The sequence below is a fragment of the Macaca thibetana genome, chromosome 16, assembly GCF_024542745.1.
Source record: "Macaca thibetana thibetana isolate TM-01 chromosome 16, ASM2454274v1, whole genome shotgun sequence".
Classification (NCBI taxonomy): Eukaryota; Metazoa; Chordata; class Mammalia; order Primates; family Cercopithecidae; genus Macaca; species Macaca thibetana.
The window spans coordinates 58047041-58064143 of NC_065593.1; the positions used below are offsets into that span (position 1 = coordinate 58047041).

Consider the following 17103-nt stretch of genomic DNA (forward strand, 5'->3'; position numbering starts at 1 on the left):
CGCGACTTCCTGAAGGTCCGGGATTGGCTGGAACGCCCGCCGCTCACTGTCAGGGCGATGCTGCTGCGGAGCGTCGTCCGGGGAGGCCGGGCGGTAGCCGCCGCGGCCCGTGGCTCGGCAAGTACCGGGAGGGGTCCGGAGAGCACTGAAGGGTACATCCAAGAGGCCGCTGTCCAGCGGCCCGCACGTGCTGGAAGGAGCCCCCCTCCCTTCCCCTCCCCTCCGCTGCCCTGCCCTCCCCTCCGCTGCCCTGCCCTCCCCTCCGCTGCCCTGCCCTCCCCTCCGCTGCCCTGCCCTCCCCTCCGCTGCCCTGCCCTCCCCTCCGCTGCCCTGCCCTCCCCTCCCCTGCCCTGCCCTCCCCTCCCCAGCCCTTCCCTCCCCTCCCCTGCCCTTCCCTCCCCTCCACTCATCTGTGGAGGGGCCGCTTAGTCCCGGGAGGGGAAGCAGCCCGGTGAACGGCCACTTTCCTGTTTATCAGTATCTGCCGAGCTCCTACTGTGTGCGAGTCCTGGGCTGTGGGGACTGGCCGTGGACACGGAGCTGATGATGCTCCTCGCAGGACTAGTTAGAGAAATAAGTGAAGTTGGTAGCGTGTCGGTCCGTGATCCTGGGTAGACAGAGCAGGGGAGCGAGGGAAGGCTGCCTATAGGACCTTCACGCTGGGATGACAGGGACCTGAGAGGCCTGGGCTTTGTGACAGGGAAACTTGGATAAAGGGTGGTGTGATTCTTCTGGTTGGTCTCTCAGAGGAGGGTGGCGGGGCTTGATTATACTGGTAGAGAGGTGCTGGGCTGGCCAGGAGCTTACAGGGTTATACCTCCCCCGTGCTCCTGTCCACAGAGCAGTCGTCTTAGCTGGAGGTGGCAAGTGCCTCCCCCACCCCCACCATCTGCTGGAGTGCACACCCGGCGCCGTGCCCTGATCCTGGCACTTCTTGTAAATCACACCGTGCCATATCCATTGCACAGTAGGGAAACTGAGTCTGGAGAGGTGAAATAACATGTCTAAAGTCACAGAAAGTGAAAAAGCTGAGGACCTGGAGCCACTTGCCCAATGACAGGAGAGCTGAAATGTCCTCTCTGCTGGGGGTAGACCAGGCCTCACCAGCTTCCTGGAGAGTCACGTGTTTGTCTGCATCCTTAGGGGGCTCCCCCGCTCTCCAGCCCAGACTGCAGCAAGAGGCTTCCTGGAGGTGGCAGCTTTCTTCAGAGGCACCATCCCGGAGTGCAAGCCCCTGATGGGCGCAGAAAATTCGGGAAAGACCACATAGAGGTGGGCTCCCAAGCAGGTGCAGACAGCACCAGGCCACCCAAGGCCTCGCTGCCCAGAGAGGGCCCTTCAGAACCTCAGTACCCTCTGCCACCTGAGCTCCAGCCACCCACAAACTGCTGCATGAGTGGTTGCCCCAACTGTGTGTGGGTGGAGTATGCGGACAGGCTCCTGCAGCACTTCCAGGACGGTGGGGAGCGGGCCCTGGCTGCCCTGGAGGAGCACGTGGCTGACGAGAACCTCAAGGCCTTCCTCAGGATGGAGATCCGACTTCACACTAGGTGTGGAGGCTGAGCCAGCCCTGCTGGACTCCCTCCCCCAGGAAAGAGTCCGGGACATAGCCGCAGCCTCCTTCCTTCACACCCCCTCACAGACTCCTTGTATCCAACGGGAATGGGAAGAATTATTTATTGACTTCACCTGAGAAAAAAATAAATTCTCTACGGTGGTTTCACAGGAGGCTTTTGTTTTGGGGGTAGTTTTTTTGGCAGTGTGTCTGCCAACCAGAACTGCCACTGCTCCAGCCTCAACAGGAGGCTTTTGTGTAGTTGTCTGTAAGGCCTGTGTTGCATCTTGAAAGCGAGCAGGTCCAGGTCAGTATTATGCATCTCTGGAGCCCTTGCAGCCATCACTCTGCTATGAGGGTAAAATAAGACCCCCGGCTGGGCATGGTGGCTCACACCTGTAATCCCAGCATGTTGGGAGGCCTAGGTGGGCAGATCACGAGGTCAAGAGTTCGAGACCAGCCTGACCAACATGGTGAAATCCCGTCTCTACTAAAAATACAAAAATTAACCAAGTGTGGTGGCAGACGCCTGTAATCCCAGCTAGTCAGGAAGCTGAGGAACCCAGGAGGCAGTGGTTGCAGTGAGCTGAGATTGTGCTACTGCACTCTAGCCTGGGTGACAGAGCAACACTCTGACTCAAAAAAATAAATAAATAAGACCCTTTTTCCTTGAACGGTCAAATGACAGTGACCCCAGCGCCCCTTCCAGGCCAGGTCCTAGCTTCCCCCAAGTCCTGGCAAAGGCCTTCTCTGCTTGCTGTCAGTGTGCAGCAAAAGGAAGGCCATCTGATCTCATGGAGTCGCTGTGGCAAAGCCTTTGACAGTCACAGAAGCCCACAGGCAGCCTGGAAGTGCCCGTCTGTCCAGGTACATCAGTCCCCGGCAGGCGTCCTCGGGTGCCCTTCCACCAGCCTGGCAGAGGCTGCAGATCAGCCCTCAGTGGCCCAAGCACTACCTGGAACCAGTTTTTCCGGCTCGTTCAGCCGCAGCTCCCAAGGGAGTTGGTAAGAGCAGCAGGATGTGGCCAGGCATGGTGACTCACGCCTGTAATCCCAGCATTTTGGGAGGCCTAGATGGGCAGATCACCTGAGATCAGGAGTTTGAGACCAGCTTGGCCAAACATGAGAAAACCCCTTCTCTACTAAAATTACAAAAATTAGCTGGGCACAGTGGCGGGTGCCTGTAATCCCACCTACTTGGGAGGCTGAAGCAGGAGGATTGCTTGAACCTGGGAGGCAGAGGTTGCAGTGAGCCGAGACCACACCACTGCACTCCAGCCTGGGCAACAGTGAGCAAGACTCCATCTCAAAAAAAAAATACAAAAGTTAGTGGGGCATGGTGGCACACACCTGTAGTCCCAGATACTCCAGAGGCTGAGGAGGAATTGCTTGAAGCTGGGAGGCGGAGGTTGCAGTCAGCTGAGATTGCGCCACTGCACTCCAGCCTGGGTGACAGAGCGAGACTCCATCTCCAAAAAAAAAAAAAACCAGTCAGGCGCAGTGACTCATGCCTGTAATCCCAGCACTTTGGGAGGCTGAGGCGGGCAGATCACGAGGTCAGGAGATCGAGACCATCCTGGCTAATATGGTGAAACCCTGTCTACTAAAAATTCAAAAATTAGCCGGGCGTGGTGGTGGGCGCCTAGGCAGGAGAATGGTGTGAACCCGGGAGACGGACCTTGTAGTGAGCTGAGATCGTACCACTGCACTCCAGCCTGGGTGACAGATAGAGACTCCATCTCAAAAAAAAACAAAACAAAACAAAAAAAAAAAACCAAAAAAAAAACCAAAAATAAGAAATCTAAGAAAACAAGGAAGGAAAACAGTCCTCAGTGACAGGGAAACCTGCCTTAACCAAGTGACCTGTTCTCTAATTTCGCCTAGATGAGTTTTTAATATTTGCAGATATATTTGTGTAAGTACAGGATGTGGGATTTGCAACCTTATACGTTCCTCCCTGCTCAGCTAAGATGTAATCTAAGGCTACCCTATTATCTAAGACAACCTGAGCCAGTGAATGAATTCCTTTCTGCTGGGCTGCCTTGCTGACACACTTTTCTCAGCAAGAATTCCCGAAGTAAGATTCCTCATCCTGTGCTCACGGGATGCCACTCCCCACCAAGTCGCCCAAAGACCCAGGTACATGTTTTTGGTGTCCGTGGACTGCTTAGTTCTGCAGCCTCCGCCTCCCGGGTTCAAGCGATTCTCTTGTCTCAGCCACACAAGTAGCTGGGACTACAAGCGCACACCACCACATCCAGCTAATTTTTTGTATTTTTACTAGAGATGGGGTTTCACCACGTCACCCAGCTGCTCTTGAACTCCTGGGCTCAGGTAATCCACTTTCCCTGGCCTCGCAAAGTGCTGGGATTGCAGGTGTGAGCCACTGTGCCCGGCCAACTGCTTCGTTTTCATGAGTTGTTTAGTTGGTGAGAGCTATGAACAAAAAGTATCCGAGACAGGCCTCAATCAATCTATTTATTTATTTATTTGAGACGAAGTTTTGTTCTGTGGCCCAGGCTGCAGTGCAGTGGCCGGATCTCAGCTCACCACAACCTCCACCTCCTGGGTTCAAGCGATTCTCCTGCCTCAGTCTCCCAAGGAGCTGGGACTACAGGCACGCCCCACCGCGTCTGGCTGTTTTGTATTTTCAGTAGAGACGTGGTTTTGCCACGTTGGTCAGGCTGGTCTCAAACTCCTGACCTCAAGTCATCTGCCCACCTCAGCCTCCCAAAGTTCTGGGATTACAGGTGTGAGCTACCACGCCCAGCCAATTTATTTATTTTTTATTTCAATAGTTTTTGGGGAACAGGCAGGTTTTGGTTCCAGGGATGAGTTCTTTAGCGGTCAATAAGTTTAGAAAGGTTATTTATTTATTTATTTATTTTTTTTTGAGACGGAGTCTCGCTCTGCCACCCAGGCTGGAGTGCAGTGGCCGGATCTCGGCTCACTGCAAGCTCCGCCTCCCGGGTTCACGCCATTCTCCTGCCTCAGCCTCCCGAGTAGCTGGGACTACAGGCGCCCGCCACCTCGCCCGGCTAGTTTTTTGTATTTTTTAGTAGAGATGGGGTTTCACCGTGTTAGCCAGGATGGTCTCAATCTCCTGACCTCGTGATCCACCCGTCTCGGCCTCCCAAAGTGCTGGGATTACAGGCTTGAGCCACTGCGCCCGGCCTAGAAAGGTTATTTTGCCAAGGTTTAGGACGTGCCCATGACACAGCCTCAGGAGGTCCTGGCAACATGTGCCCAATGTGGTCACATGTTGCTTTTATACTTTTTAGGGAGACATAATACATCAGTCAATACCTATCAGATGTACATTGGTTTGGTCAGGAAAGGAGGGACAACTTGAAGGGAGGGGGCTTCCAGGTCATAGGTAGATTTAAAGATTTTCCTTTTTTTTGAGACGGAGTCTCACCCTGTCACCCAGGTTGGAATGCAGTGGTGCTATCTCAGCTCACTGCAACCTCTACCTCCCGTGTTTAAGTGATTATCCTGCCTCAGCCTCCCGACTAGTTAGGATTACAGGCACCTGCCACCATGCCCGGCTTTTTTTTTTTTTTTTTTTTTTTTTGGAGACAGAGTCTCACTCTGTCCCCCAGGCTGGAGTGCAGTGGTGCTATCTTGGCTCATTGCAACCTCCGCCACCCAGGTTCAAGCGATTCTCCTGCCTCAGCCTCCTGAGTAGCTGGGATTACAGGCGCCCACCACCACACCTGGCTAATTTTTGTAGTTTTAGTAGAGACAGGGTTTCACCATGTTGGCCAAGCTAGTCTCGAACTCTTGACCTCAGCTGGTCCACCTGCCTCAGCCTCCCAAAGTGCTGGGATTACAGGTGTGAGCCACCATGCCCGGCTGAATAGTCTCGTTTTGTTTCTTTTCTTTTTTTTTTTTTTTTGAGATGGCATTTCCCTCTTGTTGCCCAGGCTGGAGTGCAATGGCACAATCTTGGCTCACTGCAACCTCCACCTCCTGGGTTCAAGCAATTCTCCTCCCTTAGCCTCCTGAGTAGCTGTGATTACAAGCATGCGCCACCATGCCTGGCCAATTTTGTATTTTTAGTGGAGACAGGGCTTCCCCGTGTTTGTCAGGCTGGTCTCAAACTCCCAACCTCAGGTGATCCGCCTACCTTAGCCTCCACAAGTTCTGGGATGACAGGCATGAGCCAGTGTGCCTGGCCTAATAGTTTCATTTCATGTAAACATAAGTAACTTCCAAACAATTACATAGAGGACTAATATTATACCTGTTATTTAAGTAATCGGAACCAGTTCTGCAAGTGACTGTGTTTTGTATTACTGTGAAGATATGAAAATGTGGTGAATGACAATTAAAAGAGTGTTCCACATCACTATTTAGTTTCTTTTTTATTTTATTATTATTGTTATTACTTTTTGAGACGGAGTCTCACTGTTGCCCAGGCTGGAGTGCAGTGGCGCCATCTCGGCTCACTGCAACCTCCACCTCCCGGGTTCAAGTGATTCTCCTGCCTCAGCCTCCCGTGTAGCTTGGACTACAGGTGCCCACCATCACGCCCGGCTAATTTTTGTATTTTTATGAGAGACGGGGTTTCACCGTATTAGCCAGGATGGTCTCAATTTGACCTCGTGATCCACCCGCCTCGACCTCCCAAAGTGCTGGGATTACAGGCATGAGCCATCGCGCCCGGCCCGTATTCCTTCTTAGTAGGAATCAGATGTATTAGATTGAATGCAAAAGCACTTGTCACCTCTGGGCTGGGGTTACAAATTGAAACGCCTCCTATGTCACATCTTACAGGCTCATGTCTATCTGTGGCGACAAGGAGTCTCCTTACTCTTGCTTCATTTGCTGCTCTTTTAACTCAACAACCTCCCTTCCCAATAAAAAGTCAAACTTACACCTCCTGCCTTTGTAGTTCTGGTATTCACTTTACTATGTAATAAAAGTAGCCTGTTGGCCAGGTGCAGTGGCTTGCGCCTGTAATCCCAGCACTCTGGGAGGCTGAGGCAGGCAGATGACCTACGGTCAGGAGTTCGAGACCAGCCTCGCCAACATAGTGAAACCCTGTCTCTACTAAAAATACAGAAATTTGGCCGGGCGCGGTGGCTCAAGCCTGTAATCCCAGCACTTTGGGAGGCCGAGACGGGCGGATCACGAGGTCAGGAGATCGAGACCATCCTGGCTAACACGGCGAAACCCCGTCTCTACTAAAAACACAAAAAATTAGCTGGGCGAGGTGGCGGCGCCTGTAGTCCCAGCTACTCGGGAGGCTGAGGCAGGAGAATGGCGGGAACCCGGGAGGCGGAGCTTGCAGTGAGCTGAGATCTGGCCACTGCACTCCCGCCTGGGCGACAGAGCGAGGCTCCGTCTCAAAAAAAAAAAAAAAAAAAAAAAAAAAAAAAAAAAGAAATTAGCCTGGCAATCCCAGCTACTCTGGAGGCTGAGGCAGGATAATTGCTTAAACCCAGAAGACAGAGGTTGCAGTGAGCCAAGATCATGCCACTGCCCTCCAGTCTAGGTGACTGAGTGAAATTCTGTCTCAAAACGAAAAAGACATAGGGGCATGGTGGCTCATACCTGTAATCCCAGCACTTTGGGAGGCCGAGGAGGGTGGATCACAAGGTCCGGAGTTCAAGGTCCAGAGTTCAGCCTGGCCAACATGGTGAAACCACCTCTCTACTAAAAACACAAAAAAAATTAGCCAAAAAGAGGCTGAGCATAGTGGCTCATGCCTGTAATTCCACTTTGGGAGGCTGAGGTGGGTGAATCACAAGGTCAGGAGTTCAAGACCAGTCTGGCCAACGTGGTGAAACCCTGTCTCTACTAAAAATACAAAAAAAGTAGCCGGGTGTGGTGGCGGGCGCACACCTGTAATCCCAGCTACTTGGGAGGCTAAAGCAAGAGAATCGCTTGAGCCCAGGAGGCAGAGTTTGCAGTGATTCGGATCGCACCACTGCACTCCAGCCAAACAACCAGTGTGAGACCGTCTCAAAGAAAGAGAGAGAGAGACAGAGAGAGAGAGAGAAAGAGAGAAAGGAGAGGAAGGAAGGAAGGAAGGAAGAAAAAAAAGAGAAAGAAAGAAAGAAAGGGAGAAAGAAACAGTCTTGATTCTGGAAAACAAAAAGAAAATCAGTAATATTTCAAACAAAAAGTCAAAAATATTTACTATAGTCATTTATTAGTTTATTTCCATTCCCATGTAATTAACTTTTTTTTTTTTTTTGAGACAAAGTCTCACTCTGTTGTCCAGGCTGCAGGCTGGAATGCAGGGGCGTGATCTCAGCCCACTGCAACCTCCACCTCCGGGGTTCCCGCCATTCTCCTGCCTCAGCCTCCTGAGTAGCTGGGACTACAGGCGCACGCCACCATGCCCAGCTAATTTTTGTAGTTTTAGTAGAGACGGAGTTTCACCATATTGACCAGGGCGGTCTCAAACTCCTGACCTCAGGTGGTCCACCCCCCTCGGCCTCCAAAAGCACAGGGATGAGCCACCATGCCTGGCCTATTTTACTATTTTAGAGTTGAGGTCTCACTCTGTCACCCAGGTTAGAGTGCAGTGGTACAATAATAGCTCTCTGCAACCTTGAATTCCTGCAACCACCAATATTTCACTACTGCATTCCAGCCTGGGCGACAGAGCCAGATCCTGTCTCAAAAAAAAAAAAAAAAAAAAAAAGTTGGATTGCAATCTTGTTTCCTCTGGGGATGAGTGAGGGATTGAGTCATGTGGGATAAGAGGTTTTTGACTTATTCCATTTATTGTGACATAACTCGAATCCAGCTGTCCTTTCTGGACTAGCGATTTTTGCCAGTCTCATGGCTAGAGTTTTAAAATCAAGGCTATAGGGTCTTTGTTTAGGTCTGTTTGGAGCTTTATGTATTTTCATGTGTTTGTATGTTGTCCGTGATACATGATACCAAGAAAGGAGTACTCATACATTTTACTTTATTTTACTATTTATATTTGTATTATTATTTTTTGAGACGAAGTCTCACTGTTGCTCAGGCTGGAGTGCAGTGGTACGACCTCGGCTCACTGCAACCTCCGCCTCCTGGGTTCAAGCGATTCTCCTGCCTCAGCCTCCTGAGTAGCTGGGATTACAGGCACCCGCCCCCACGCCCAGCTAATTTTTGTATTTTTAGTAGAGATGGGGTTTCACCATGTTGGACAGGCTCGTCTTGAACTCCTGATCTCAGGTGATCCACCTGCCTCAGCCTCCCAAAGTGCTGGGATTACAGGCGGGAGACACTGTGCCCGGCGAGGTTTTTTTTTTTTTTTTTTTTTTTGAGACGGAGTCTCGCTCTGTCGCCCAGGCTGGAGTGCAGTGGCCGGATCTCAGCTCACTGCAAGCTCCGCCTCCCGGGTTCGGGCCATTCTCCTGTCTCAGCCTCCTGAGTAGCTGGGACTACAGGCGCCTGCCACCTCGCCCGGCTAGTTTTTTGTATTTTTTTAGTAGAGACGGGGTTTCACCGTGTTAGCCAGGATGGTCTCGATCTCCTGACCTAGTGATCCGCCCGTCTCGGCCTCCCAAAGTGCTGGGATTACAGGCTTGAGCCACTGCGCCCGGCCTGTTTTTAATTTTTCAAAATTTTCATATTTCTTCAGAGATGGAGCCTTGCTCTGTCCCCCAGGCTGGAGTGGTTTGACCACGGCTCACTGCAGCCTCAAGTTCCTAGGCTCAAGGGATCCTCCTGCCTCGCCTCCCAAGTAGCTGGGTCTATAGAAGTGAGCCACTGTGGCCGGGCACGGTGGCTCACATCTGTAATCCCAGCACTTTGGGAGGCTGAGGCAGGCAGATCACGACGTCAGAAGATTGAAACCATCCTGGCTAACGTGGTGAAACCCTGTCTCTACTAAAAATATAAAAAATTAGCCGGGTGTGGTGGCACCCACCTGTAATCCCAGCTACTCAGGAGGCTGAGGCAGGAGAATTGCTTGAACCCAGGAGGTGGAGGTTGCAGTGAGCCGAGATCATACCGCTGCACTCCAGCCTGGGCGACAGAGCAAGACTCTGTCTCAAAAATAATATAAATAAATTAAATAGGAAGTGAGTCACTGCACCCAGCTAATTTTTCTATTTTTTGTAGAGATAGGGATCTCACTATGTTGTCCAGGCTGGTCCTGAACTCCTGGCCTCAAGTGATCCTCCCATCTCAGCCTCCCAAAGTGCTGTTTGAGAGCCACTCCTCCCGGCCGAGTTATGGGTATTTATTTATTTATTTATTTATTTATTTTGAGACGGAGTTTCATTCTGTCACCCAGACTTGAGTGCAGTGGCATGATCTCGGCTCACTGCAAACTCTGCCTCCCAGGTTCACGCCATTCTCCTGCCTCAGCCTCCCGAGTAGCTGGGACTACAGGTGCCCACCACCACACCTGGCTAATTTTTTTGTGTTTCTAGTAGAGTCAGGGTTTCACCATGTTAGCCAGGATGGTCTAGATCTTCTGACCTCATGATCTGCCCACCTCAGCCTCCCAAAATGCTGGGATTATTACGGCCAGCCTGAGTTACGGGTTTTTAAAGGTGCAGAGGCAGAGGTCACAGGCAAAGTCATAAATCAGTACACAGGGGCTGTACACTGGTTTTGGCATAAATAGCAAGGAGATCTTGAAGTTGGGGCCCACGAGTCAGAGGTGGATTCAAAGGTTTTCTGATTTGGTGTGGAGGCAAAGCTTTGTCTAAAACTTTGGGATCCGCAGGAAAGAATGTTAGCTCTGGGTTTTGGGCATGGCCTCTTCCAGGCCCCTCAGGAAGAAATTTAGGTAAGAGAAGGGCTGTCAGAGGCCAGTCCTCAGCTCCTGCTCATCTGAGGTCTGTGTGCCGTGACCTTCCTGCGGATTGGCTGCTCATTTGCTTCTCAGGGATGGCTGAGGGCCTGGATTGCCCTTGAAGGAACTCAACATTGTCCTTGCTTCTGTGCTTGGGGAGACCCACAGGCCCCTAAGAGGGGTCCTTGTTTGGTTTCAGGAGCAGCAGGTGCAAAGGCCCTGGGGTGGGAGGGGCGCGATGTGAGGCCACAGCAGTGGGTGAGGGCCAGGCTGCCGAGGGCTTTGGGGACCACGAAGGTGGGCTCTTCAGAGGTCAGGCAGGGTCAGGAAAGGCAGTGAGGAGGCCCCAGACAGCGGCCACTGTGGGTGCTGCCATCTGGAAGATAGGCAGCTGCAGGAGCCTGGCTGTTCAGGGTCACACTTCTCTCCCTGTCCCGGCCCCATCTGCCAGGTGTCCTTCCTTGGAGCCCTTGACGGCACCTGAGCCCCTCCTCCCCATCCCCAGAAACTTTGGTGGTTGTGTCCCCCCTTGGGGCCCAACAATCTCATTAGCGTGGCACTGAGACGCCTAATCAGCTCACGAAGCAGCAAGATAAATGCCCGGGCTGGCACCCTGCGGAGGAAGGCCCAGCACTCATAGCATGGACCCCTGAGACCTGCCCTGCACTTGGTGAGTAGTGGCCAACCCCGCTGTCTTTCCTCGCAGCCACCTCCCCCAGGGAGTTAGTGGGGGTCTGCCCATCGCCCACAGGGCAGGGAGCTGACAGGCTTTTACCACGGTGGCTGAGGTCCGGGTCTGCAGAAGCCTACCCACCACCCTGTTATTCAGAGAGGACTCCCAGCCAACCACCTCCTCTGCTCCCCCATGGTAACCAGTGCTGCTGCCATCCCCAAGCCAGTGATGGTCTGGGAACCTCAGGCCACATGGGCTCAGCTGACCTGAGTGGATGCCAGTCACAGGCTGGGTCAGGCCCGGACAGTGCAGGCAGCGGTTTCCACGTGGATGGCATCTGATGGTTGGAGCTCCATCAGCGCTGAGAGCTGCCCAGGACCGCCCATGTCCCGGGGCTGGGGAAGCAGCTGGATGGGGCCTGTGCTGTCTAGGATATGAGGATTGGGTGCCGTGGGATCTGAGCAGCTGGGACCACCAGGCTCCTGAGTCCTGGTTTTGCGCAGGCTGGTGCTGGTCCCGGTCCCGGGGACAGAGGCTGAACCTTACTGAGGGAAGGCGCCATGGCAGGGTCTACCCCAATCTCAGGTGCCCAGCACCCCTTGCAGAGCCCTCCTCCCCGGAATGGGCCACCTGCCCTTGCTTTCTGGTCACTCCCACCCCTGAAGCTCGGCAAACAACTGGTGGTAGCCCAGGCCTGGAGTCAGGAATCCCAGCGAAAAAGACCAGGGGCAGGAAAGGGGACCCTAAGAGGTGGTCCCTGGGGCATCGAGTGCGGGCAAGCAGCCCCTCCTGTCTGTCATGTGCCTCCTTCCAGAACCTTCTGGCAGCATGTGCGTCTGGCAGCAGCTCTCCGGGAGATTAGGAATCCCCCTCTGCTATTAATAGGCTTAGGGGAAGCTGGACTGCCCTTGGCCCAGGTCACTGGGGCTTAGGGCATCTGGGGAGAGGCTCTAGGGAGAGGAGGAGGAGAGGTCACCCTGTGCAGTGGTGCAAGGACACTGGCCTTGTCCAGAGCAGCCGAGGCCACTCAGCCACACCGTGCCAGGCGGGTGACCCTGCTCCCCAAGCTGGCTCCAGGAACAGAGGGCCTGGGGATTCCCCAGGAGGGGAGACAGACGCCCAGCACCCTCCCTCCCTGAGCCTCAGCTTGTCCCTCTGTGAAGTGGGGTTGGGAGACACAGGACTTCACAGCTCAGCCCCGAGTCTCTGAGACAGGCCCCTTTCCCAGGGTCGCCCTGCCCGGCAACCCTGTCCCCCATTTTGTGGGTCATTTTCCATCAGCACTGCGGAGTGCCCGTCATGGTGCCGAGGGGCTCAGGGATCCCTCCATGAGTGGGTGAAGGGAACTGACAGCACCCCAACCGCAAAGCGCAGACAAGAGGCAGAAAGCAATAAACCCATCAATAAGAATCAGAGGGCAACAGCCCGGGGAGACGCCCACCAGCCCAGAATGAGGGCTAACACGACACGTGATGAGAAGAAGCAAATCAGAACCTGAGGACACAGGGGTTGCAGGGCGGCAGTTCAGGGGAGGCCTCCCTGAGCGGGGACCTGAGATGGAGGGAGCCCACCCCACTAACCATCAGGAAGGGCTGTTCGAGGCTCATCTGCAGGGCCGGGCAGGCAGGGGAGGGGCCACTTGGGTCTCATCCCAATCCCAGCAGGAGCCCCAGAGGACTTTCAACAGAGTAGCAGCTGGGCCGGGTGCGGTGGCTCACGCCTGTAATACCAGCACTTTGGAAGGCTGAGGCGGGTGGGTCACGAGGTCAGGAGTTTGAGACCAGCCTGGTCAACATGGTGAAACCCCGTCTCTACTAAAAATGCAAAAATGCAAAAATTAGCCAGGCGTGGTGGCAGGCACCTATAATCACAACTGCTCGGGAGGCTAAGGCAGGAGAATCACTTGAACCCGGGAGGTGGAGGTTGTAGTGAGCCAAGATTGTGCCACTGCACTCCAGCCCGGGCGACAAGAGCAAAACTCTGTCTCAACAAACAAACAAACAAACAAGAGTAGCAGTTGAATGCTCCCCAGTCACGCGCCCCTGGGGTGGGGAATGCGGGGGAAGGGGCAGGAGGTTGTCAGTGGTCACCCACAGGGAGGCGGTGAGGACTCCAGGCTCAGGACCTGCCCCAGGCTGGGAGGCTAGGTTTGCTGTGGATTGTGGGGTGGGGCGAGGGAGGCCAGGACGCAGGGGAGAGGCCGGAGCTGTGTGTGGCCAGCGTTGCTGGGGGGGCATCCACTAGGCAAGGGGAATAGGAGTGGGCCAGTGGACGGTGGGCGGCCCGAGCAGGGCTGGCAGGCTAGCTGCCCCAGGGCAGATTGCAGGGGCTGTCGTCTGGATGACGCTGGGGCTGGCGGGGCTGGGTCTCAGCCCCTCCACCGGTGGGCTGAGACCCCCACAAGGGTTGGAAGCAGGAGGGCTGACTGAGACCCGGGCCCGGTCTGTCCCCAGATTGCAGCAGGAGGGAGTCCAGAAGCCAGGTTTGCCACGGTGTCTCCATCAGCCTCGCCATGAACCTGGAGCCGCCCAAGGCTGAGTTCCGGTCAGCCACCAGGGTGGTCGGGGGACCTGTCACCCCCAGGAAAGGACCCCCTAAATTTAAGCAGCGACAAACCAGGCAGTTCAAGAGCAAGCCCCCAAAGAAAGGCGTCCAAGGGTAAGCAGAGTTGGGGGATGGGGCCTCTGAAAGCTGCACAGGAAGGGGAGGCACGGCAGGGCCTTGGGCCACTGTACTGGGTGAGTGATCCCAGCCTCACAGCTGGGGTAGGTAGGGCGGTGCCTGAGGGCCTGAGCAGGGATGGAGGAGGGGGAAGGGGAACTGGGGGCTCCTGTCACCTGCTCCAGATGCTGCTGCCAACCATGCTTGAAAATATAGCCACTGCCGGCCAGGCGCCGTGGCTCACATCTGTAATCCCAGCACTTTGGGAGGCTGAGGCGGGCAGATCACCTGAGGTCGCAAGTTTGAGACCAGCTTGACAAACATGGTGAAACCCTGTCTCTACTAAAAATGCAAATTTAGCCAGGTGTGGTGGTGCACGCCTGTAATCCCAGCTACTCGGGAGGCTGAGGCAGGAGAATTGCTTGAATCCGGGAGGCAGAGGTTGCGGTGAGCCGAGATCACACCATTGCACTCCAGCCTGGGCAACAAGAAACTCCGTCTCAAAAAAACAAAACCACCAGGCGCAGTGGCTCACGCCTGTAATCCCAGCACTTTGGGAGGCTGATGTGGGCAGATCACGAGGTCAAGAGATTGAGACCATCCTGGCTAACACGGTGAAACCTGTCTCTACTGAAAAATACAAAAAATTAGCCGGGCGTGGTGGCAGGCGCCTGTAGTCCCAGCTATTCGGTAGGCTGAGGCAGGAGAATGGTGTGAACCCAGGAGGCAGAGCTTGCAGTGAGCTGAGATCACACCACTGCACTCCAGCCTGGGCGGCAGAGTGAGACTCCATCTCAAAAAAAAAATAAATAAATACAGCCACTGCCACCCAGGGACAGCCACGGCACAATGCACCAAGGAGTGTCCACTTACACGTCTGTGCACACACAGGCATGACTCTCTCATGTGTGTGCACAAACATGCTCATACCGCCACATGTGCACCCGTGAGGCACACTCACAGACAAGCCACCTTCACAAATCTACACTTAAACCATACACCAACCATGCACCCCCTCCGTACTCCCTCAGGGCACGCACCTGCCTAGCACCCTGGGGCTTGCACCTCCTTTTCTGGGCCTCAGCCCCATGATGCTCGGGGTAGCAGACTCACTGTGGGTCTGTGAAGGACGCCCCCTCAGGCCCACCAAGCCCCAGGAGGTTGGGGAGGAGGCGGGTCTCTGCCCACTGGGCTCCCAGACAAACGCCTCATCTCCTAGGAAGGCTAGAGATGACCTCAGGCCTCAGGCTGACTGAGCCAGGGCTGGGCCCCGCCATGTCCCTGACTGCTCTGTCCTTGCAGGTTTGGGGATGACATCCCTGGAATGGAAGGCCTGGGAACAGGTACGATGGCTGCCAGTGCCAACCTGAGGTCTGCCCAGGTCCCCCCAGGCACACCGAGCACGCCCAGGGCCCAATGCAGCCCACCTCGGCCCCCACCTCCCCTGCTTTTCACTTAGAGACCCCCAGCCTGTCCATCACTTCTTCCCCCAACACTGAGCTCCAGATCCACTGGATCTGGAAGGTGAGGCTGTTCCCATTTGGGACACTTGCACCAGGTGAGGGGAGGGGTCTGGGAAAGAACAGAACCCCTTGCTGCCTCCTCCCCCTTCAGCAAGCCCCACCCTCCTCTGGTTCCCTCCCCTGGACCTGCCGCACCCTCCTTCCCCTACAGCCAGTGTGTCCCCAGAGGAGGGCCCCACCCCAGGGTCTGCACGCCCCCACTCAGCACACTGTAGGGCTACACCTGGGCTGTGGGAAACAGGGCCACAGGGGTGGGGGTCCCTGGGCCATGGGATCCTCTCTGATCCAGGCCCCTTTCTCCCACAGACATCACGGTCATCTGCCCTTGGGAGGCCTTCAACCACCTGGAGCTGCACGAGCTGGCCCAATATGGCATCATCTAGCACCAGGCCCTGCTGAGGTCCAGACCCTCCCCCTCCTGCCCTCTCTGCTCTAAACCCTGCTCAGGATTCCTGTTGAGAAGTCCCCCTAGCCCAGATGGCACCTGGACACCAGTGTGGGATTGTGTCCTCAGGTCCCCCCCTACATATTAATACCAGTCACCAGGAGCCCATCACCTCCCTCCAGGACGCCCCCTCAGGGGCTGGCCAGGCCCTGCTCAACACTGGGCCCACCCCTCAGTCCTGCTCGCAGAGAGGCTTGGCGAGTCTCCCCTCCCAGGGAGAACGGGAAGTGGACCCCAGCCCGGGAGCCTGCTGGACCCCAGGTCATCCCCTCCTTCCAGCTGGAAAGCCAGGGCAGGGTGTCCCCAGAGTGCCTCTGCACCCCAGCCCCCTGTCCTGCCTCTATGGGGGTGCAGAGGAGCTCCCTCTCTCTGCATCCCTTCCCAGGTGGGTGCCCTTGGTTTGGAAACGCTGGGTAGCAGGACTCCAGGTGTGTACAGTGAGCAGATGAGGCCCCACGCTCATCACGGCAGGGGGCCATCCTTCTCAATACAGCCTGCCCTTGCAGTCCCTATTTCAAAATAAAATTAGTGTGCCCTCGCCTGTCTGTGGCATATTTGTGCATGGGACAGGACCTGTGGTGGGGTCACTTGAGCAGGAGCACGTGGGTGAAGGGGTGGGCAGTGGGCAGTGGGGCAGGAGAGGCTGGCCTGACTGAGCGGGAAGACAGCCCTTGGGCTCACACCCTCACTGAGCCTTGCTGGTGGCCCTGAGACACACAATGTCAGGCCATGGCTGGGTCAAGGCAGAAGGCCTTGGTGCACACCCAGGGACCATAGTCAATGAAGCATGCACGTGGCTGGAGCAGGCCTCACAGAGAATTTGAGATGGGACACGGCTCATGCCACACGCCGTGAGGCTGGAGCTCCTACTCCCACCTCACAAGAGAGAAACTGAGGCACAGTGACACTAGCAACTCCCCCAGAGCACCCAGCCAGCTTGTCCTTAGACAGCACCCACTAAAACTGGCTGTAGCTGGGCATAGTGGCTCATGCCTATAATCTCAGCACTTTAGGAGACCAAGGCGGGAGGATCACTGCAGCCCAGGAGTTCAACACCAGCCTGGGCAACATAGCAAGACCCTTTCTGTATTTGAAAATAACAATAATGAGGCTGGGCATCGTGGCTCACACCTGTAATCCCAGCACTTTGGGAGGCCAAAGTGGGCAGATCATTTGAGCTCAGGAGTTCAAGACCAGCCTGACCAACACAGAGGAACCATCTCTACTAAAAATACAAATTAGCCAGGCATGGTGGCTCATGCCTGTAATCCCAGCTACTTGGGATGCTAAGGCAGGAGAATCGCTTGAACTGGGAGGCAGAGGGTGTGGTGAGCCAAGATCACATCATTGCACTTCAGCCTGGGCAACAAGAGCAAAACTCCATCTCAAAAAAAAAAAAAAAAAAAATTTGTCTGAGCGTGGTGGTAGGCACCTGTAGTTCTAGCTACTCAGGAGGCTAAGGTGGGAGGATTGCTTGAGCTAAGGAGGCAGAGGC

At 54.9% G+C, this 17103-nt stretch overlaps 7 protein-coding genes across 12 annotated transcripts in view; 3 read left to right on the forward strand and 4 right to left on the reverse strand.

Annotated features, from left to right (window-relative positions):
* Positions 1-1728, forward strand: part of OXLD1 (oxidoreductase like domain containing 1) — a 157610-nt gene extending 155882 nt beyond the window's left edge. For 3 of the 5 annotated variants that reach the window (XM_050764094.1, XM_050764095.1, XM_050764096.1), the window contains exons 2-3: positions 57-117; positions 1144-1728. In XM_050764094.1, coding sequence (XP_050620051.1) covers positions 58-117; positions 1144-1563 — 480 coding nt within the window. In that variant the 5' untranslated portion in view covers position 57 and the 3' untranslated portion in view covers positions 1564-1728. Of the gene's footprint in view, positions 1-41; positions 118-1143 lie in introns of all 5 variants that reach the window. The other 2 variants (XM_050764092.1, XM_050764093.1) reach the window with 1 other exon arrangement.
* Positions 1-15683, reverse strand: part of HGS (hepatocyte growth factor-regulated tyrosine kinase substrate) — a 56199-nt gene extending 40516 nt beyond the window's left edge. The window contains exon 1 of the mRNA XM_050764001.1: positions 15680-15683. The gene's annotated coding sequence lies outside the window, so the exon portion shown is untranslated. The remainder of the gene's footprint in view (positions 1-15679) is intronic.
* The window catches only part of SLC25A10 (solute carrier family 25 member 10), a 101793-nt gene that overhangs the window by 59632 nt on the left and 25058 nt on the right, over positions 1-17103 (reverse strand). The window lies entirely within an intron of this gene.
* MRPL12 (mitochondrial ribosomal protein L12) overlaps positions 1-17103 on the reverse strand; it is a 167324-nt gene that overhangs the window by 46034 nt on the left and 104187 nt on the right. The gene's annotated exons all lie outside the window — the stretch shown is intronic.
* The window catches only part of ACTG1 (actin gamma 1), a 181429-nt gene that overhangs the window by 22785 nt on the left and 141541 nt on the right, over positions 1-17103 (forward strand). The window lies entirely within an intron of this gene.
* CCDC137 (coiled-coil domain containing 137) overlaps positions 1-17103 on the reverse strand; it is a 150931-nt gene that overhangs the window by 9296 nt on the left and 124532 nt on the right. The gene's annotated exons all lie outside the window — the stretch shown is intronic.
* PDE6G (phosphodiesterase 6G) lies at positions 10927-16149 on the forward strand. 2 transcript variants are annotated; one of them, XM_050764107.1, is made up of 4 exons: positions 10927-10976; positions 13433-13637; positions 14943-14983; positions 15470-16149. In XM_050764107.1, the coding sequence occupies exons 2-4, from the start codon at positions 13492-13494 to the stop codon at positions 15544-15546; spliced, it is 264 nt and encodes an 87-aa protein (XP_050620064.1). In that variant the 5' UTR covers positions 10927-10976; positions 13433-13491; the 3' UTR covers positions 15547-16149. The 2 variants fall into 2 exon arrangements, with proteins under 2 accessions (XP_050620064.1, XP_050620065.1); XM_050764108.1 differs by lacking the exon at positions 10927-10976 and adding an exon at positions 13070-13113.

What these genes read in the sequence shown, in the direction of transcription:
- PDE6G (XM_050764107.1), top strand. Translation starts at nt 13,492, where the DNA reads ATGAACCTGGAGCCGCCCAAGGCTGAGTTCCGGTCAGCCACCAGGGTG. An exon ending in CCAAAGAAAGGCGTCCAAGG is followed by an intron (nt 13,638 to 14,942) that starts GTAAGCAGAGTT and finishes CTGTCCTTGCAG; the next exon opens with GTTTGGGGATGACATCCCTG. An exon ending in AATGGAAGGCCTGGGAACAG is followed by an intron (nt 14,984 to 15,469) that starts GTACGATGGCTG and finishes TTTCTCCCACAG; the next exon opens with ACATCACGGTCATCTGCCCT.